Raw genomic sequence first — 22,543 nt, 5'->3', positions numbered from 1 at the left:
ACAAAGTTTCTTTCATAAAGACCTTTGTATGAGTGGGTAACCTTAACCCCCAGATAGGTCACATACCCTGATTTAACGTTAAATTGAAAATCTGAAAATGAAATCTTCCTGGCTATAGAGTTGACACAGAGAAGTTCACTTTTATGTAGGTTCAACTTGTAACCTCAAATATTACCAAAACATTAAAAAATGGCAAGAGCACGGGGAAGAGAGCATAAAGGCTCTGACATATACAGCAGGAGGTCGTCAGCATATAAGGATATTTTGTGCTCCTGGTCACCTCTGAAGATGCCCTTAATGCAACTGTCAGCTCGCAGTTTAATCGCCAATGGTTCAATTGATAATGCAAAAAGAAGAGGGGATAAGGGACAACCTTGTCTCGTACCACGGAGAAGTGGGAAATAAGAAGAGAATAACGAATTTGTTCTAACACGTGCCATAGGTGAGGAGTAAAGTAACTGAATCCATGAAATGAAATTAGGGCCAAATCCAAATTTATGTAGAGTATAAAACAGATAATCCCACTCCACCCGGTCAAATGCCTTCTGAGCATCGAGTAATAAGGCAATTTCAGGGGTTGTAGTTGACTTTGTGTGTAATATGTTTAAAAACCTGCGCAGGTTGAAAAAACCATGCCTACCCTTCACGAAACCTGTCTGATCTGGAGAAATTAACAATGGTAGATATTGCTCTAGCCTGAGAGAAAGTGTTTTTGACAGTATTTTTAAATCTACATTTAAGAGTGATATAGGACGATATGATGAACACTCTAATGGATCCTTATTTGGCTTCAATAGGAGTGAGATGGTTGCTTGTCGAAGCGTTAGGGGAAGACATTTTGAAACCAATGACTCAATGAACATGTCTCGTAATAAAGGTGATAAACTGTCTTTAAAGATCTTGAAAAATTCAACCGGATACCCATCCGGACCCGGGGATTTGCCATTCTGCATTGAGCTAATCGCCAATTTAATTTCTTCCACTGTAATTTGCTCCTCCAATTGGTCTCTGAATGCCGAGGTTAAAGTCGGAACTGTCATTCCTCAAACAGTTCAGGCGTGTTTAAAGATGTGATAAGCTTTCTTAAGAGGGAAAATGCCTTTACAAATATGCTCCCAGAAGGTATTCATTGACAGACTGAGAGCAAATTATCCAGAATTCCAGTTCTACTTGGAACTATGAGGAGTAGTTTTCTTTATCGCTTGAAATTCCTTGAAAATCAGCTAGAAAATCTCAGTTTTAACCATCCATAAAGAGTTCATAAAGAGTAAACCTGAATGCAGGTCCTGATGGGCATCAAATGCCTTCTTTAACCTCTCCTCAGCCTTGAGGGCTCTGATGGTGGAAAGACCTTGAAGAGACAAGGACAGGTGGGAGAAGACTGGACTCCGCGCTGTAGGAAAAGCAAAGATTAGCTGTGAGAAACTGTTAAACAGCCAGCGTCATTGAACCTACAGTTTAAAATGATGAGTTTATGATAGGATCGTAATAAAAATAAGCGCACCTGTTGACTCGAGACGTTTGACATCACGTGAGGCACGGAGGTAAAAGCTTCTCAAGTACAGAAAGATTATTAGGAGAGGAACCACAGGGATGAGGATGAGAGGGATGACTGAGGCTGCCACCGCGATAACGCCAGCATTCTGTAAAAACAACTAAAACAACATTGCATAATCAGAAATACTCAAATTACTGAAGGATCCTTTTAAGTGAATTCGAAGTATAGTGTGTATATAGCACGTATAGTAGTCTTCACTTGATAGAAGTCCACAAAAGTGATAGGTAGCATGGAGTCCATTTGGCTAACATCTTTGGAAAACCTGTTGAGTATTCGACCTGAAACAAGGGAAAAGGAACAGAAACATTATATAAAGAGAAGACTATAAATCATTCAATCAGTAAAAGCAAAGATATGTCAGCCCTGCACCCAGCACCATTATCATGTTAAGGATGTAGGCAAATGTAATTTTTGTCCTTTTTCTTAGTGTGTACTGTATGCTCTAGTGGGATAATGCTAGCAAGACGCTAACATTGAAGCTACCTGGACAATCCAAAAATCAGTGGGTGATATCACTACGTCCATCTTTATGCTGTCTATGTTCTGAACATGAAGCTTTACACCATACAAATCAATGCTTTCACCATTCATTGAAACGTTGCCTTATGACAAGCACCTCGGTGAAAGTGGGGAGGAAAATCCCCATTCCTCCCTGAGCCTGGTTTTACCAGGAATCTCTTCCTGTTAAAAGAGAGTTTTTCCCTCCCAAAGCACCTTTATGTGGCTGTTCTAACTTGGAGTGCCAAGTATGAATAAAACTGGATTGAACTGAACTTAATAGACCTTTTTTAAGAGGTTTAAGGCCAATGTCATCTTGGAGAACTCAGACAACACTGGAATATGTCAGGGATGTGTTTTGTCTCCACTTCTCTTCCTGGTAGAAATAGACTGGGTTATTTTGTAAAACTATAGCCAAAACTCCCAATCGGTCAAAGGCATAAGGCAGGATATACCCCTGATGTAATTCAACGCTTTTTCTTAAATTTAAAATAAATTCTGTGTAGGCCTCACCTATGGGGTTGACATCAAAGAAGCTAACCGGGGTGTGGAGCACAGCACTAAACATGCTGTTGTGCAGAGTCTGAGCTGATCTCACCAGCCCGTGAAATATCACCAAACTCCTGGCAAAACCAAAGATCACAGCTGCTGCTGTCAAACCTAAAAGTAAACACAGCAGGACTATATTAGATATTAGACCTGAAGACTCTAACAAGAACTATAGGTATTACTATAACTATAGGCTTACCTGAATAAATACCGAGGTAAAAAGTGAGATCAAACTTTCGAAATGAACTAGTAACATCCATTCCACTGTCCACGCTAACAGCAGTGGCTGTGCTGTTAGAAAACTCCTCCCCTGCCCTGTCAGATGACAAGACAATTCAATCAGGTACACAGGAAATGATAACTGATCCAATTTCATTTAAAAAAAACTGTCAAATGAACAGTATAAAGTTAAGCTATTGCCTATTGCATACTGTATTTGCCGTTAAAAATATCCACATTGGTAAAGTTCTTACCAATATACCAGCCACCAGTCCTGCAGGATATACGCAACCTGTTGAAACGGACCTCTCTTTAGATCAATTTTTGAAACACTCTTGAGCATGAGGAAACCAAGTTGCATGAAATGTGTGGGAGGGTGGGAAGGTTAAGTCAGGTTAGAGCAGGGGTGGGCAATCTCAGTCCACGAGGGCCGGTGTCCCTGCAGGTTTTAGATGTGTCCTCGAACCAACACAGCTGATTTAAAGGGCTAAATTAGCTCCTCAACATGTCCTGAAGTTCTCCCGAGGCCTGATAACAAACTAATCATGTGATTCAGGTGTGTTGACCCAAGGTGAGATCTAAAACCTGCAGGGACACCGGCCCTTGTGGACTGAGATTGCCCACCCCTGGGTTAGAGTCACTGTGACATTTCCACATGATTGTACAGTGAGGGATTTAATACTGATAACAGTTAATACAGACAGGTAACACCTGGAGACAGAAAGAGTGCAAGAAGGGTGTTGAAGGGTCGGGGCTTACCTCAGCTATTATGCTGAGCAGTATTATGACCATTAACACCAAAGTGTTACAGCCTGCTGTGAAGTACTTAAGGTAAACATGGCCGCTAACATTTCCTTCAGCTCGAGTTTCTTCTGTAATAGTTTGAGCAACTTCAACCTGCAAAACAATAAAATAAGTTTAGTGATAATAGACTTGCAGGTCTATTTTAACCCAAACTATTCATTTCTACTTCTGTCCATCCTTGTAATTCAGTGACTACAAAATGCTGCCATTTATGTGGGGACTCTTAATCTAATCTTTTGGAAATATACCTACATGAAGCTGATCAGTGCAGCTGCTGTCTGGTAGCAGGAGGCTGCTGGAAGAACAGTCTGACCCATGTGAGCAAATCGTCCACTGGCTGTGTAAAGACAATTTCTCTGGGTCAACCGAACATGACCCAACTGAATGTGCCTCCGCATCACTTCTCAGCAGGGACACAATATCCAGGCCAGAGGTCTGCAGCTCACTGTAGGTTCCCTGGACCATGACATGACCCTGGAGAAACAAATAATGAAAATAAGCAACAATGTGTTTGTCAGTACTTAATAACAAAAAAGTCAAAAAGGCTCATCTGAAGGAACGCTTTCCTTCGGAGCAAATCATTTCTATGAATTTGGAAAACCACCATTAAAAATCATTTGTGAAGCTCCTTCTACAAAATGCAGAACCTGTGAGTAAAGGAGAACACATTAAAAGGGGGATCAAGGAGATTTAATTGGAACTGTACACAAAGCCACGTTGCCTGTTTATCCCTGACACTTTTCAGCTCGTCACCTAAGCTAACCTAACCACCTCCCAACATCACTCTACATAATGCTGGTGTCACGATCTGAGGAGGCAGACCGTGCGGTGGTGTGTGTGGTGGACCCAGGTGCGAACACACGAGAGTAGACTGGAGTAAACTTAACTGAAAGCGAGCCTTTATTGTGGCTGGTGACAAGGAGTGCAGACAAGGCAGAAACGCAGTGACAAACTAAACTATGACTAAACTGGGAAAGTATAACTAGGAAAAACTATGAAGACACAGGAAACCGTAACTATGAATACTAAGACTGGCTGTGACAACATGGAGGATGGGAACACAGACGACGCAACACAGACTACATGAAACACAGAGACTAAATACACATGAGGGATGATCAGGGGAAGTGGCCACACATGGGAGCACAGCTGACACACATGAACCTAACGACAGGAGAGGTGAAACTAAATACACTGACATTGAATACAGACTTTCAGAGTAAAACAGGAAACATGGAGATTAGACATGACATGAACTAAACATAACCACGCAGACATGACGCATGAACCAGGGAGACTTAGTACAGGGGGAGACAACAAGACTAAACAGCAACCTAGAAATTAACTAGGTGAACTAAGCTAAGGCACAAATAAATACAAAAGATACATAAAACTCAAACACTGGGTCACTCGACCCAGGACCATGACAGCTGGATCTCTTTCCTCCAGCTGAAACTTTTTTTGACAAACTGAATTAGATTTTTCATCTGAATGAATATGTTTCCTTAACTTCTGTAACTGAGTAGTTTTGTATTAACACATCTGGTCCAGAGACTTTGTGTTGTAAGTTTAAAAAAAAATTAATAACAATTTGGAAACGGAAATCTCACCTGAGGACTGGAAATCAACGTGTGCTGGAGCTCACTCTCAGAGATTACACACCTCAGAGTAACAAACTATAACTGGTGAATGCAAACATGTTTATCCCCTGCCTACTTAAACCAGCATAAAGGGGGACAAACCTCCTTGAGGACCAGGATCTGGTCAGCCGTCCTCAGATGCTGGAGCTGGTGTGTGATGAGGATACGACACTTGTTCTTCAGCAGGCCACAGATACACCTGATTTTGATAAATAAGAGGGGGTTTCTGCATGTTTGTGACTGTTGCTTTGAAATAGTTCCATATAAATAAAACTGAACTGAATGGAATTAAAACAGTTCACATGAACTTCAATCATGCAGTGTGTACTGTCGAGCATAAGCACGATTCTCGACACCATTATTAATCAGGGTATACAGATAATTAGCACCGAACTCTTTATTACTCACTGATCAAAAAGATGTTTTCCAACTTCTGCATCCACAGCACTTAAAGGGTCATCCAGGAGGTAGATGTCTGCATCCTGATATACAGCCCTGAAAACAAGGACACACAGTGGGGGAATCTTATTCGTCAGGAAAAAGACTGAACTTTCACATAAACTATAGCAAATGTAACACCACAAGTGTGTGCATGCAGGGTAAAAATACATGCACCCCAACATCTAGCTACTTGTTGCCTCTAGTTTAGGTTCCTTAGAAACTCAGACTAACATTTGAATGCGTCAGGGTGATACAATACATGTAAGTTTTCTTCTAGGTAGCGTTCTTACTACATGATGTCCATGTACCTTGCCAGGTTGACACGAGCTTTCTGTCCCCCACTGAGTGTGGCCCCTCTGTCCCCGAGCAGTGTCAGATCTCCATCTGGGAACAGCTGCAGGTCCTGAAATTGAAACAATGGAGGCGTAACTTGCCTACAATCATCAAGGGCATGAATGTCATGATAATTTTGAGTTTTTAATGATTTATTTGAACTGTTCTTTTTCCAGAATGAAACGATTGTACAGAAAAAAGGCCCTGCTCCAAAGTCAACACCTTCAAGCTTGAGTGAAATTTGCTGTTCCCCACATGGACAAACAAATAGCTTCTGATAAAATGTTTTATGGTCAGACAAGAGAAAGACTGAGCTGTTAGACCACAATATATTTAGAGGAACAAAGGTGAGGCTTTCAAAGGCAGCTCTCCCAGGATGGCCAGCTCCATACCAGGAAACTAACCAATTTAAACAAACTGCCAAGAAGAGTGGTCAAAATATCTAGACAGAATCCACCAGAAGATCATTGATGGCCTCCAAAAGTGTCTGTTTGAAGAGCAACTTGCAAAGTGATATTGAACTAAATACAGCTAAATGAACAAATATATACTCACCAATAAATTGGTGAGTATATATTTGAGGTTGTTTGTATATTTTTGATCCATAGATTAGAAAAAATCCCAAATAAAGGCTTAAACTTGTTTTAAAGTTATTGAAGATGTGTGCTGTACAATCATTCCACTATAGAAAAAGAACAGTTAAATAACCATGACATTCATGCCTGGGATGAGTGCATGCAAACTTCTGACCACAGCTGTACTTCAAATGAGACATAAAAGAAAAGCACAACTAATACTGCTTTACTTTCAAGAAAAGATGTGATGTCCCAAAGTCAAATTTCAGAATTTGCTCCTAAACTATAGCAAACAATGCAATTAATCAATATGATTATAATTTACTTTTGAAGGCTGCTGGCTTTTATCAAGGTCATCTGATCATATTGGAGCTAATCAGCATTTTCTATAGGTAGGAACCCACCTTGTAAGATTTTACACCAGAGGGTAAAGAGCGGTTCGCCTTGAGCTGCTGGCCTAACATGAACTGGTTAACTCGCAGCATTATATCTCACCTTCGTCAGAGCACAGGCTCTGAGGACCCTCTCATACTTTTTAGGATTCAGTTGTTTCCCGAACAGGATGTTGCTGCGGATGGTTCCAGGGAACACCCAGGGTTGCTGGGCTGCATAGCTTATTTGACCTATGACCTTTAATGTGCCTGTGTCATAAGGCAGCTCTCCCAGGATGGCACTGAGCAGAGATGACTGAAGAAAACACAGATGTTATGAACATGTGACCCTGAAAACACAATTTTGATACTCAATGTTCTGACCTAAAGGCTAAATGGTAAGTCAGTTGCGGACCTTTCCGGCCCCCACTGGTCCGATCACAGTGAGAAGCTGGTGTGACTCTGCTGTGATGGAAACATTGTGCAGAGATGGTGCATCCAAACTCTAAAAAAAAGAAGAAGAATGTATTAATTAATGCACAAATTTTGAATTTAAAATTATGCAAGATGACTCATTATCAATATGAGTTTTAAACTTTAACATTTACCTTATCCCAGTAGCAGGTCAGTGCCTTAATTTCAATAGCGTTCTCCATTTTTCCCTCCAAAGGCAGTGCGAGATTTTTTCTTTCAAGCTCTTCCAGGACGAGAAAATTCTTGAAAGATATTTAATGGACACACATGCTTTGAAACATAAACTAAATTAGCACAGTTCTCTTGCTTTACCTATCTACAAATTTAGAAACAACTACATTTAAGATTAAAAAGAGTTCTGATGTCACCACCAATCTTTTATCCATTTTTTTGCAGGACAGTTACAATATCTGCAATCAATCTGGACATCACTTTAGGATCTAGCTGATAGATGGATTCTCCATGATGGAAAACATCATGAATTTCAATTCTGTTTTAGTTCAACAGCACCAAACAAGCATCACAACAACAGTTGCCTCAACATGCTTTATATTGTAACCTAAAGAGACAATACAACAATGCAGAGAAAGTCCCAACAATCAGATTACTCAGATGAGCAAGCACATGGTGAGAGTGGGAAGGAAAAAATCCATTTTAACAGGAAGAAACCTCCATCAGAACCAGGCTCAGGGAAGACCGTAACGTTAAGTCAACACGATTTTTGTTATGTAAAGTTCTCTGAACTTTTTAGACAATAGAAAAGTAGTAAATCGGTCATTATGGCACTAATGACAGATATCAGCTACGGTTTTGTTACTTGTATTCCAATTTATGACAGAACAGAATTACCTTAATCCTGCGAATGCTCACAATAGCCTCTGACAATTTCTCAATGGCCAGAGGAAAGAACAGGGTCACTGTGAGCTTAATTGTACCATACAGGGATGCAGTGACAAACACACTGCTGGCAGTGATGGTGTTGCCCAGGAGGGCGTAGACAGTGAATGTGACAAACACTGTGATCTTGCTGCTGGCAAAGAATGAAGCCATGTTGAGTCCTCGCAGGTAGGAGCTTTTTAATATCTGATGAATTTCTTTCCTAGGAGTAAAGAAGAACATAGGGAGGCTTAATATGTAAAATCAGAAGACTTTATTTAGAGTGTCACACCACTGTCAAAAAAAAGAATGCTCAAATGACTACAACTGAAATACTTACGTCTAAATAATTATTTTCTTCATCAGACCATGAAGAGTGCAAAGACATACTAACATACAAGACCTTGAACTATCAGTCCTCATCTTATCTTAAATATCACCCCAATAGAGCACTGTGCTCTCAGACTGCAGGCTTACTTGTGGTTCCTTGGTTATTGTAGTAGATAGAGCGACTTCAGCTTTCAGGGCCCTTTTCTGTTGAACCAGCTCCCAGTTTACATTTCAAGATTAGCATTAAAGTTTTCCTTTTTGATCAAGTTTATAGTTATGGCTGGATCAGGTGACCCTGGCCCTGAAACCTACCTAATTTATGCTTGTGTTTCTTCTTCACTAACCTCTTTTCACCCTCTGTTTATACACCACTCTAGAGTTAATCATGAGTTATTATTAATCTCTGGTTCTCTTCCACACCATGTCTTTATCCTGTCTTCCTCCCCTAACCCCCAACCAATTGCGCCAGATGGCTGCCCCTCCCTGAACCTGGTTCTCCCAGAGGTTCCTTCCTGTGTTTTTCCTTCCCACAGTTTTCATGTCTTTATCACATATTTTCTGTGTATTTTTTGTATTTTGTGGTCTTATATTTATTTGCCTACAACGATTGAGTTAACAAGGTTTATCACGTATAATATGTGATTCTTAATATATTTACAGTGATCCTTCTTGTTTTGTTTTTTTTTCTCTCACACAGGTGGTTGTCATTGTCTTTTTAAGTGAGTATTTAAGCTTCCCAGTTTGAATGTTAGACCCTCGTGAAGTTTCTCTAGTCGATACACGTAGGTCAAGTTTATCCTCGCTGTGCTTCGACAAATTTTATTAAACTTTTTTTTATCTGGCAGTACAGTGGTTCTGAGTTTTCTGCTTTTTTGCCAGGAAGTGGTACAGTAGGCAACGTAAAATCACCGAACAGGGTCACTGGATGATAAATGGACTGATTCTTATATAACCCTTTTCTACTCTCCCAAAACTGAAAAATAATGTACATTTCAAATTATACAAAAAGGTATTTTTCAGGGAACACAAAATGGGTTAACAATTTAAAGCTGTTGTGCAGCAATGGAGGTTGATCAGGCCTTGAAAGCTGGTGCTACTAATTCTTACAGGTGTTCCAGCTTTTCTGGATTACTTACAACCCCCTCTGCCAGCATGAAAGCAGTGTTGGAACACACTGTGGTACCATACCCTCGTGAGCATCAGCTGAACAGCACTGTACTGCAAAAAGTAGTTTGTGGTGAGAAAAAGGTTTCTGAGAGTTAACAGCTTCCATGATCGGTGGCTAACAGGACAACAGCTTTAAGCACAGCTTAATAATGGTCATAGTAAGTCTCAGTTTCAACTGTGAAGAGAAGACTTCGAGCTGCAGGTTTGACAGGACAAGCTGCAGGAAGAAAGCCATCGCTAAGACGTCAGAATAAGACAAAGAGGCTTGCCTGGGCCATGAGACATCGCCACTGCACTACTGAAGACTGGAAGAAGGTATTATAGAGCAATGAATCAAAATTTGAAATCATCGGTTCATCACGCAGGATCTTTGTACGCCTTCAAGTAGGCGAAAGGATGGCTCTACAGTGTGTGGCATCAACTGTCAAACATGGAGGAGGAAGTGTGATGGTCTGGGGCTGTTTTGCTGGATTCCAGCTCTGTGACTTGTATAGAGTGAGAGGCACCCTGAACCAAAACGGCTAACACAGCATTCTGCAGCGCCATGCAATACCCTCTAGTTGGTCAGGGTTTCATCCTATTGCAACATAATGACCCAAAACAAAAGTCCGAGCTATGCCAGAACTACCTCAGGAACAAAGAACAAGATGGTAAGCTTGAAAACATGGAGTGGTCTCCAGTCTCCAGACTTAAACCCCATCGAGCTGGTTTGGGATGAACTGGACAGAAGAGTGAAAGCAGAGCAACCTAAAAGTGCCACACATTTATGGGAACCTCTGCAACAGATATGGGAAGAACTTTCTGAAGAATATTTTATCTCTGTTGTAGAAAGAATGCCACGGGTGTGTTCAGCTGCCAAAGGTGGAATTATAGAATACATTTTGGTCTATAAATTGATTCCATGATAATTGTTTTACTTGAATTGCTTATTTGTACTATGCTTTCACTTCAGAGTGCAATGCAACATTAAACTGCATAACTTTCAATTAAAAAATGGAAAAAATTGGGGTGTTCTAAAACCTTTGACCGGTAGTGTACGTGTATCGAGTCTGTCAGTACTTGCCTGACTACATTGTGCCAAGTGTAAAATTTGGTGGAGCGGTGAGATCTGGAGTTGTTTTTTAGGAGTTGGGCTCATCTTAGTTCCAGTGAAACTAACTCTTGATGCATAACAAGACATTTTGGACAATTTCATGCTCCCAACCTTGTGGGAACAATTTGAGGACGACCTCTTCCTGTTCCAACATCATTTTGCAACAGTGCAGAAAACAACATCCAAATAAACATGCATCAATGAGTCTAATGTGAAATAACTTGATTGGCTTGCACAGAGTCCTGACTTAAACCTGACAGAACATCTTTGGGAATAATTAGAGCGGAGGCTGTGAGCCAGACTTTCTCATCCAATATCAGTGTCTGACCTCACTTCTGGAAAAATGGTTAAAAATTCCCATAAATATACTCCTAAATCATAATAAACCTTATGGATTAACAATGGGATGTCACTCAATTTCATATGCGTGTGAAGGCAAACGAGCAAGAACTTTTGGCAATATATCTTGGTGTTGCATGTATTTCATGCAACACCAAGATCATGTGTTAGTTTGCTCCCTTGACCAAAGGCTCAGTCCAGCATAGCGTCAACAAATCGTTTGGTAATGATGGAATGCTAATACTGGTAATACTGGTAATACATTTAGCTTGACTCAGCAGAAAATGACAGTTAATTATAGATTTGACCTTACTTTAGAACATTAGCAAAACAGCTTTAAAAAAAATTGTTTGTCGAAAGCTTTGGTACGGCCTCTAAGGATATTCAGTGCGGGGCCTCTCACAAGAATGTAATGATTGAGCATCTGCAGAGGCCCCGAAGCCTGAGGCCTTGCACTTGACAAATTCCATAGGGTTAATGGATCTAAATGAATGGAAAGAACGGAACGTTCTTTGTTTTGTGTTTTGATAAAGATGAAGGGTTTTGTCTCTTCTCTACAAATCATTAAAAAACAACTTAAAATCCATTTAAAATATAAAAATAGACAAACCATTTCACCGTAAATCAACACTGTGTTAGAATTAAAATGTACACATTACTTCATATTTACTACATATTTAGTAGTTTTGTAACTGTGGATATCTTAAGAAGTCTTTATTATCAAAGACTCATTGAGACTTGAAGGTTGACTGTAAAAACATTTTTCTTCCTGAAACTGTAACCCTGAATTAATCATGACTACAATGCAACCCAAGTTTTCACACAGAAAAATAATGTTGAGCTGTTGTATAATCCACACCAAAAGTTCAAGCTTCACCGACTTCCTCACTCTCTGTCTGTACATGGCCAATATTAAAATACTGGCTCCTGTAAAGCAAACCTCATTATACCATATCACCCCAATAGAGACTTCTGACTTACATGTGGTAAGTATTTAAAATCAGAATGATTTTTCAATGCTAGTCACTAGTTGTGACAAATTTCCTCTGTGGAATTTCCTCTGTGGTTATTCTAAGTACATTTAAGCTGAAGATGGATGGAAAGTTTTGAAGGCTACAATGGATTACTGCTTGATGTCACAAGGACTGATTTTGAGTGGGTTTCTTTCAAAGAATCTCAGAAGGTGTTGATGGGAACAATAAGTGACAGTTAACATATAAAGTGCAGAGCAAACATAAAGGATTATCATTAACCAGACATCAATGCTGAGAAAGTTGAGGATTAATGAATTAATACAAATCTAAGCTGTTCTTTAAGAGCAGTACATCAAAGCAATAAGGAATTTTCCTTGTTGTTAATTCTGATTAATTCTTCTTGTAGCTAATCCATATGTACTCCCATGGGCCCTAAGAGGTTACCTGAAAAAACTGTGATTGCAGTGATTTAAAGAAATTGATGAGCTCTGCAGAGATAAGAAAATCCAATACAGATCACTGCTATTAATGAAATCTCTTTACATTTTCCCAGACATGCCTAACTTTTTATGCTCAAGCTCTTTGTTCTTGTTGATGAGGAGATTCATAAGCACGCATAAAACATTAGGCACACCAAAGGATGTTTTCAACTGTATACTCTAACTAAAAAAATGTAGGAAAAATCATGCTGGATATCAATGCTGACTACACTATGGACTGTGTAATGTGTAAGGAATGAAAGGATGTCAGATTGTTTCATCGAAATGAAAATTATCAACCTATAGAGCTGAAAAACACATATTTTGTTGAAATATCACTGCAGCAGCTCAAAATGGTACTTAGCAGTTTGTATTATTCCCATAAGTTTAACTGACTTGATGCTATAATCTCATCAAAAAGTGTTCCTTTGATTTTTACATGTATAGGACCAGTTCTCCGCTGTTCCAGAAGAGCACAGTGGTTCAACATGGATCTCTGCCTCCAGACAAACCACACATTATGTGAACCCTACATTTCTCATTCGTTTGGCAAATGAGAAAAGTTCCTGGGCTGATGGAGCAAGCCTGATCTGTGGTATGATCTTTCTTTATGCCCCTGAAGTTTATCGGTCCTGTTCACTATTTTAAAAGACAGCTAAAGACATGTCTGAGTTTTTATATTTTCAGTTCATTTCATTTCCACGTGTGTCGAAGCATTAATCATATTGGTCGTTCCAAATCATAAAACTGCAGGATGACGAGTCAGTTTATTAAAATATTTATTTTGACAGTTTTTGAATCACTGTTTATACTCATTATTATTATGGGAGCACATTATAAGAAGAAGAAATTCCTCTAAAAAATTAGCTGATTCTTCATAAAACCTGTAGTTCTTACCTTCTGACTTCAGTCACCAGAGCTGAGAACGGTTTCTCCCAGGCATACATCTTGATTATCCTGATAACAGACACCACTTCATTCATGATACGGATTCTGTTGTCAGTAAGGACTGCTGTCTTGCTCCTGCAAATATAAGCACCATTTACACTGTGTCCATTAGAGGCTAAAAAAAACATCTAATCAAAATTGTATAAAAACAGGCAGACAATGCGCATAATAAAAGAACGTTATCATCAGAAACAATAATGTCCTGCTTCTGTATTCTTCGTCCATACCTGAAGATGCCAAAGAGTTTTCCAAACCAGGTTTGTATCGGCATCATGAGTGCGATGGCTGCTACACCTGCCAGGCACGAGGCACCGATCTCATACCAAAGGAAAACAATGATCACCACTGCTTGGAGAGGTCCCACCCACAGGTAGTGCAGATTAAGTGTAACCTATAGAGAGCATGATTGTTGACGTGCAGAAAACATGCTGGACAACTTGTCCAAACCTTACAATTTTTTACAAATCTGTGTGAAGATCTTGATGTTAAGGGCACAACTTGGTTTAAAAATGTCATCAAATACAATTAAATAATCTCATCATGTGTTTGAGTACATGATTCTCTTACCTCATCAAAACGATTAACATCATTTGAAAGGAGGTTCACTATTTGCCCAGTGGTTGTTTGTCCCATGGATTTAGCACTGAGTCTGAGAGCCTGATGAGAGGAATTTTACTTAACTGCTCAAAAAAAAAATTTCACAACACCGACAAGTATAGATGGAACCATCGGAACATATTTCTGACAGAGATAAGCTGATAACTCTTCATTTGTACAGATTTTTCACTGACCTTCCTGTAGATCATGTGACACATAGCCACTCTAATCCTCATGCCTGTTCTTTGGACATGATAGTAGTAGAGTTGTTGGAGGATAGTCAGTCCAAGCGTGGAGATGGACATCGCAGCAGCGTAAACATACGCCATGCCAAGACTTCTCTGATCATCGGGGTCACCATTCTCAAAGAAAAGGATTATCTTCCCCAGAAGAAGTGGCTGGATCACTTTGATTGTCTCCTTTATGACAAAGACAATGAATGCAAGCTTACATTCATCCTTTCCCAGACTTTAGGAAATGGGTTCAAATGGCTTTTTTGTTACAAGAAAGGTCTCTGAGTACATTAGCATGCTTATTATTTCATTACAAATAACTCATCTGACACCTCCACATGACCAGTCGACGTACCAGGAAAAAAACAAATATCCCAGCCATTGCATAGGACCTTCCATAGCACTTTATAATGACTCTGGTGAGTTTTGGCTTCAGGAGTTCCTTTGTAGCATGTCTAACTTCACGGTCCCAAAATCTGCAAGATAAACATGGAGACTATTAGATTAGGCTAACCTATGAGGTAACTGTGAAAGGTACAACTTCTCTGGTACAAACAGAATTACACACTATAAGTTGAAGTTAAGCAAACAATATTTTATGTCAATCTAGACACAACATTGATCTTTAGACCAATCTAGAACAACAAATGGCAATGTAACTATTTAGGATATAGTCGCACCAACATTTTAAAAAATTCATTAGCAAATAAACCTTCCAAATGAGAACCATACGGCCGCACAGTGGCAACATACTCATTTGTTACAAGACGTATCAGGTTAATGGAATGGCAAACATCAATTCAATGATCCACCAGTGCCACTGCCACTTACATCTTCATCAAACGAATGGCACAGAGAGCTGGTTAGCATCTCTGACTGAGAGAGCTGGGAACATTTACACGTGTGGCAAAAAAGAAGCTACTTCTTCAACAATTTTATAACAATTACCATTAAAAACTATTAAAACTAAGTTAAAAATAAAAACAAAATTTAAGTGTGGACTTCCTACCATCACCAACTGCTTGCTCAAAAGGGGTCACTGACTTGTTAAGGTTTTCTCTGTAGTATTATAGGGTCTTACCTTACAATACAAGGTGCTTTAAGTTGGCTGTTGTTGTGATAAAATGGAACTGAATTATTTAAAAGTAATGAGCTTTATTACAGCTCTTTCTGTTGAACATTTAGTGTTATTTTTAGAGACAGGATGCCTGTTGGGAGCATCGGGATGTTTCAGGGAGGCCTAAGGTTGGGTTTGGCCTGCTGTGAAAGGAGTTAATACATCAAACAGGAATAAGTAGATCGACCTGTCAGAATAACACATCAGGTGTGACTCACACTACGGCAGCACTCCCTGGCAATTCAAAGAAACACACAGCTACTGAACAAGCATGCAGTCTCTCCTGGCAAAGCACCAACATCTACCTGCTTGTCTACAGATCATATTTGTACAATTCACCAGGGGAAATAATAATAATAATAATAATAATAATAATAATAATACATTTTATTTAAAAATAGCGCCTTTCAAAGCACCCAAGGACACTGTACAACAGATAAAAACACAGAACTGGAAATATACACAATAATAAGAATAACAGATAAAAGTTAAGAGCATACAGAGGTTTAAACATAAGCAATTTTAAACAGATGAGTTTTGAGGGTGGACTTAAAAAGAGGGAATGAACTAATATTTCTGAGGTCAGGGGGTAAGGAATTCCAAAGTCGAGGGGCAGAGCAACTAAAAGCCCTGCCCCCCATTGTAATCAGACGAGCGGAAGGAACAGAGAGAGAAAGAGAAGATGAAGATCTGAGGCACCGGGATGGGAAGTTAATCTGTACTAAATCGGAGAGGTATGGTGGAGAGAGAGAGAATGAATAGCCTTAAATGTATAGAGGATTATTTTAAAATGGATGCAAAATTTAACCGGGAGCCAGTGAAGCTGCTTCAGGATTGGGGAGATATGGTGGGTAGAGGAAGTCCTAGTAATAATACGGGCAGCAGAGTTCTGGACACGTTGGAGCTTGTTAATAGATTTTTGTGTAAGGCCAAATAATAGTGAGTTACAGTAGTCAATTCGAGAGATAACAAGATTATGGACGAGAATGGCAGTGGCATGAGGAGTGAGGAAAGGGCGGAGGCGATTGATATTACGGAGTTGGAAATATGCTGCACATGTGACATTATTGATATGCGAATTAAAGGATAATGTGCTATCAAGAATGACACCCAAGCTTTTCACAGAGGGAGAGATAGGGACCAGCGAATTATTGATGGTGAGAGAGAAATTGTTAATTCTGGATAGCAATCGTTTAGTGCCGACCAGGAGAAGTTCTGATTTATTGCTGTTGAGTTTAAGAAAGTTGGAGGAGAACCAGGAATTGAGTTCAGCTAAGCAGAGGGTAAGGGAGGGTGGAGGAAGAGTAGAATCGGGTTTGGTAGAGAGGTAAAGCTGGGTGTCATCGGCATAGCAGTGGAACTGAATATTATATTTACGAAAAATATGTCCGAGTGGAAGAAGGTAAATGATGAAAAGAAGGGGCCCGAGGACAGATCCCTGGGGCACCCCAGTAGATAGAGGAGAAGGCTGAGAAGTGAAGGATTTTAATTGAATGAACTGAGTGCGGTCAGACAGGTATGATTTAAACCAGGCTGATGGAGTATGAGAGAGACCAATAGAAGCTAATCTGCTAAGAAGAATGGGATGAGAGATGGTGTCAAATGCTGCACTCAGATCAAGGAGAATAAGGATGGAGAGGAGACCAGAATCAGCTGCCATAAGAAGGTCGTTTGTTATTTTTATAAGAGCAGTTTCGGTGCTATGCAGAGGACGGAAGCCAGACTGGAACTGTTCGTAAAGGTTATTATCAGTTAGGTGTAGATGGACTTGTGAAGCAACTATTTTTTCAAGAATTTTTGAGAGGAATGGTAGATTGGAGATAGGACGGAAATTATTAAAGTTGTTGGGATCTAGACCTGTTTTTTTCAGGATTGGGGTAATAGCGGCAACTTTGAAGGAAGCAGGAACAGTTCCAGTGGTGAGTGAAGAGTGAATAATAGCAGATATGAGGGGAAGGAGAGGGGGTAAACAGGCTTTGACAAGGACAGTGGGGATAGGATCAAGCTGGCAGGTAGAAGGCTTTGATTTGTGGATGAGATCAGCAATATCAGTTAAAGACGGAAGTTGAAAAACAGAGAGGAAGTGAGAAGGGGGTGGAGTTAAGACAGAGGAGCTACATTGAGCATTAGGGTCCAAGTCTAAGTGTATTTTATGAATTTTTTCAGTGAAGAATAGCATTAGAGCATCGCAGAAGTTAGATGAATAGAGATGAGCGGGCAGAGAATCAGGTGGCCTGTTAAAGGAGTTGAATAATGAGAATAGGGTCTTGGTGGAGTTCTCACTTGAACAGACAATGGTAGAATAATAGGCAGATTTGGTTTGACTGACACATTCCTGATAAAACAGAACATGGTTATTAAACATATCCTTATGAATAGTAAGGCCAGTTTTCTTATAAAGACGTTCAAGCCGTCGGCCTTTAGCTTTCAATAGTCGGAGTTCAGGTGTGTACCAGGGTGCAGAGCGAGAAAAGAGTACAGTTCTGGTTTTTTGTGGAGCAAGAGAATTCAAAATACTACTGAGGCTATGATTATAATAAAATACTAGATCCTCTTGAATAGCCAAATTGTTAAGAGACAAGCAGCTAGAGAGCGCAGAAGAAAGGATATCAAGATTTATATTCTTGATATTCCGGAAAGAAATAATACGGGGATTGTTAATTACAGAGAAAGTCATGTGAACATTAAAGGAGAGAAGTAGATGATCCGAAATTAGCAGCTCGTCAGCTGTGCAGATGGAGGGGGTAAGTCCAGAACAACAGACTAGGTCCAAAGTATGGCCCTTAGTGTGGGTAGGGAAGAAGAAATGAACCCCTGAAGAGGTGAATACAAACAGAAATATCATCAATAGATGGCAGACTCCAGAAAAATAATTTGGGGTATTATTGTACTGTGGTAGACTGGCCAGAAATGACTTTTTTTGCATCATAAATAGATAACAACGCTTCTTCTTCTGGGCTGATTAAAAGACCAGTAGAAGAATTTTTTAATGTTATTCAAGGCAATATTGGACTAAATCACGTGTCGTGAAATGGGTTATTTGGGTAGTATGCATAAACACATTACTCATTGACTCAAAAATAAATCTCTTCCCAAACTGGTCATAGAAAATTGTAAGGACCTATGTCTGAGCCATCATCTTCTCAGTCTCTCAGATTTGACTTTTGTTAGTGATCCAATAACGCAGCACAGCAGTGTAGTACCTCTGTAGCTCCTCTCCCAGGGCTTCAGACTGATCCTCTTTAAGGATGCTATACATATCATTTTCCTCAAGTCTTCGCTTTTGGCCAAGCTGCAGCAAAGGGGTTAACCAGCTGAAATAGAAAGACAGAAAGTATCCATGACGCTTCACCTGTTCCTCATTTTTCCATATTTCAGCCTTATTCCAAAAGAAGGATTCGATTAATTTTCCACCTCAGAATTCTACACACGATACCCCACGATAAAAAGGAAAAAAAACGTTTGCTCGGCTTTTTGTACTTATGATATTTTACTGATGTCTGGGTTTAAAAAAAATCAGCTTTACAGATGAACTTGGCTTAACTCACACACATGCACACAAACAATGGCACATAGTCTTTATGTAATGAAGTAATGATGTATATATGTCAAACAGATTAGCATGCCCGTCAAAGTCCACCTTCCCTAGACACACACACTCACACACACACCACCCCATATCCACCACGTTTTTCAAAAAAATACTAACAATAAAAAAACACGCGACTTTAACTTTAAGAGAATAAAAAAACAGTATAATGGGACAGTTCGTCTTAATTTAACTCTGTGTTTTTCTGGCAGTAAAAGCACCTGTTAATAAGCACCTGTTTGCATAGCCTGGTGTCTCAGTGTATGACATTCAGTCAATGTCAGGTTAGCAGAGGGGAAAAGCAGACGTATCAGAAACAACATAGCAAAGTTTTCTGCTTCTCCCAGTTTAATAATTCTCTGGTCATGTGTTGTGAAGCCTCCCTTGGTATCTAGAAAGAAGTGCACTTTGAACATTCTGAAGGTGAGTTATTACTCAATGTGTCTGTGAAGGTTCTCAGTCATCCAGGTCATCGTAGTCAAAGGAGCTTGCAAAGAAAAGCGTCTGGACTTCTTTAAGTTTACTTGAAGACGTTTCACCTCTCATCCGAGAAGCTTCTTCAGTTCTAAGGTCAAATGGTGGAGAGTCCCAGATATAAACCTAGTGGGAGTATCCCCCCACAGAGGGACAAAAGGACACCCTGATGATCTTCTAATCGCCTGAGCCAAGGTGTGAAACTGGGTGTGGGTCCCAATCAGCCAGAGTCTCGGGTGTGTTCATTGTGAAACCTGGCCCCACCTTATCATGCGAATTCCTGAGGTCAGATGGCCCAGGATGTGAGTGGGCGTTAAGGCGTCTGGGAAGGGATCTCAAAACTGGATTATAGATGGCAGAGAGTTGGTGTCGTAAACCCCCGCCTCTGTTCAAAGATGGTCGCTCACAGTGGACATAGATGGCTTCTTTCACTCCTCTTTCAAACCATCTGTCCTCTCTGTCCAAAATGTGAACATTGGCATCCTCGAAAGAGTGTCCTTTATCCTTAAGATGCAGATGGACTGCTGAGTCTTGTCCTGTGGAGGTGGCTCTTCTGTGTTGTGCCATGCGCTTGTGAAGTGGCTGTTTGGTCTCTCCAATGTAGAGGTCTGGGCATTCCTTGCTGCACTGTACAGCATACACCACATTGTTAAGTCTGTGTTTTGGCGTTTTGTCTTTCGGGTGAACCAGTTTTTGTCTGAGCGTGTTGCTGGGTCTGAAATGCACCGGGATGTCATGCTTGGAGAAAACTCTCCTAAGTTTTTCTGATACACCGGCTACATAGGGGATGACAATGTTGTTGCGTCTGTCCTTCTTATCCTCCCTCGTTGGTGTCTGGTCTTCTTTTCTGTGCCTCTTTGCTGACTTTAAGAACGCCCATTTAGGATAGCCGCACGTTTTGAGTGCAGTTACTCAATGCTCTCAATATAGACATCAAAAGGCCAACCACATATCTATGTAGTATTTGTTTGTGTGGTACTCATACTATTTATTAAGCCAGTTTAACCATGAGGGCTACATTAAAGCCTACAATTGATTTTCCCATTCATGAGTTATGGTTGAAAAACTCAGACAAGTCCAGAGCTACCTGACTCAACTCTGCTGTTCAAAATCTACTCCACAAATAAATGCACAGAAATGATACACACTGTCTCCCAGCGAAAAGCTGCACATACTTTCTGTGGATTTAGTATTTTTTATGACCTAATAAAATAACCCAGGAGTTGTTTTTTGTTTTGTTTTGTTTTTTCAGTGTATGGAAGTGATTCTACCCACTTTGAATTAAAGTAATCAGTCTCAGTTTCCACTATTATGGTCTGAAGCATGTAAACACCGGCTTTTGAATAAATTCTGAAGTATTTCTTCAAATGCTTGCCTCATGTGGTCCATGGGGCACGGCATTGCTGGGATGGGCTAATCCTATTGATTTTTCAATGCGTGATCAAGTTATGAGAAACTATTTTTTTCAATTAAAAATGCATCCTGGCACAGATTAAATCCCCTTGTAAACGGGTTCATAGTTCTAGTTAACTCAGAAAAACCGCAATTAAAACGATATACAAACATGTATGCATGAAATCAGCGGAGTTTGTTGTTCTTAACTGACTACCTCACCGCTCGGTCAGAGTTAGATCACGCCGTGAAATCACACTTACCACAAAAAAACTCTTGAAAAAAAGCTGGCAGTTGCCAGCGGGTTGTGCCTGCCGCCCGTGCTTGTCACCTCCATGGTCATACTGGGGATAGCTCAGCCGGGCGCATTTCTGCACGCTGTACGCCCCACTTCATTCGGTCTGTGTAGTAAGTGAAAGTTATGTAAAGCTCAACCAATAACATCGCTGCGACTGTTCAGGCTGGAATTTAGCCGTTTAAGTTATTTAAGATCGCTTCACGTAACTCCACCTACACGACCATCAGTGCAAATTGAAAAGGAAAGTTAAACTTTATTATTATTATTAATATTATTATTACTACAGGACTAGAGGATGTCGTGTTTGGAACTTGAAAAGTAAGGGAGTCATGTGATCTTTTCAGTCTAGCTCTATCTGTGCAGCATTATTAAAATATGTCTGCTTTCCTAACACCTCAGGGTTTACCCAGCCTCTCGCCCTGTGACCACTGGTACAGGATCCAGCACAGCCGAGACCCGGAAGAAAAGAGACGGACGCATGGACGTTTTGCTTTCACACACAGAAACTTCCGAACGCCATTTATTTTGGTCATGCTTATACACGAATCTTTTCTGGCTAGAATTTTGTGTTTTTGTTGTTTCCTTTATCTTTTCTGAGTTCTCTCTTTGTTACGAGAAAATATTGTTTGGTTTCTTTGAGTACCCCATGCACAGGGCAAACGAATTTTATTTGATTAATTTATTGATATTATTGGCTAAATTTCATGTACATAAGTCGAAATTTTCTAACGCAAAACCATCCTTTCGGTGCTTTTTAAATGAAACCAAACAATATGTTAAAACCATACAACATTCTCAAGATCAAAAAGCTGTCAAAACCATAAACTTATGTTCCCTGTTCAATATCATCTGATTCTTTAATAGACTGTGTCTATTTTGTTTTTTTATACGAACCCCCTGACATTGTGTTTGCTACTTTGTATTTGTATGTCTGTATTTTGTGCTTTGTCAATAATATTAAAAAAAAAAAAAAAAAAAAAGAAACTTCCGAACGGAGTCCGCGAACCAAAGAGCGTCACTACAAAACAAGTGAGAACGTCCACTCCGCTTATTGGCCGGTTGGGTGTCAGGGGCGGGAGCAACAAAAGAAGGCGCTGTGCTCTGGACTGCGTGAATTCTGCATCCCAGAATGCAAAGTACACCTGACTACGGGAAGACGTTAAGGTCAAACTTGT

At 40.0% G+C, this 22,543-nt stretch overlaps 1 protein-coding gene across 1 annotated transcript in view; it reads right to left on the bottom strand.

Moving 5' to 3' along the window:
- Window positions 1-22,288, bottom strand: part of LOC146361018 (ATP-binding cassette sub-family C member 4-like) — a 31,926-nt gene extending 9,638 nt beyond the window's left edge. Inside the window, exons 1-22 of the mRNA XM_084920538.1 lie at window positions 21,334-22,288; window positions 18,819-18,929; window positions 14,854-14,974; window positions 14,460-14,684; window positions 14,236-14,325; window positions 13,896-14,059; window positions 13,618-13,743; window positions 8,312-8,561; window positions 7,597-7,704; window positions 7,404-7,493; window positions 7,113-7,304; window positions 6,018-6,112; window positions 5,677-5,763; window positions 5,371-5,467; window positions 3,881-4,102; window positions 3,584-3,721; window positions 3,079-3,116; window positions 2,805-2,920; window positions 2,570-2,716; window positions 1,757-1,836; window positions 1,505-1,655; window positions 1,274-1,393 (exon numbers count right to left, since the gene is read on the bottom strand). Of these exons, the coding sequence (XP_084776664.1) occupies window positions 1,274-1,393; window positions 1,505-1,655; window positions 1,757-1,836; window positions 2,570-2,716; window positions 2,805-2,920; window positions 3,079-3,116; window positions 3,584-3,721; window positions 3,881-4,102; window positions 5,371-5,467; window positions 5,677-5,763; window positions 6,018-6,112; window positions 7,113-7,304; window positions 7,404-7,493; window positions 7,597-7,704; window positions 8,312-8,561; window positions 13,618-13,743; window positions 13,896-14,059; window positions 14,236-14,325; window positions 14,460-14,684; window positions 14,854-14,974; window positions 18,819-18,929; window positions 21,334-21,413 (2,848 nt within the window). The 5' untranslated portion in view covers window positions 21,414-22,288. The remainder of the gene's footprint in view (window positions 1-1,273; window positions 1,394-1,504; window positions 1,656-1,756; window positions 1,837-2,569; window positions 2,717-2,804; window positions 2,921-3,078; window positions 3,117-3,583; window positions 3,722-3,880; window positions 4,103-5,370; window positions 5,468-5,676; window positions 5,764-6,017; window positions 6,113-7,112; window positions 7,305-7,403; window positions 7,494-7,596; window positions 7,705-8,311; window positions 8,562-13,617; window positions 13,744-13,895; window positions 14,060-14,235; window positions 14,326-14,459; window positions 14,685-14,853; window positions 14,975-18,818; window positions 18,930-21,333) is intronic.
- Between the last annotated feature and the right edge of the window lie 255 nt (window positions 22,289-22,543).

This window comes from Perissodus microlepis, chromosome 23 (assembly GCF_051167445.1).
Source record: "Perissodus microlepis isolate ML-2025 ecotype Zambia chromosome 23, ASM5116744v1, whole genome shotgun sequence".
In the NCBI taxonomy this organism is placed as follows: Eukaryota; Metazoa; Chordata; class Actinopteri; order Cichliformes; family Cichlidae; genus Perissodus; species Perissodus microlepis.
This window is presented reverse-complemented; position numbering and strand designations above follow the sequence as displayed.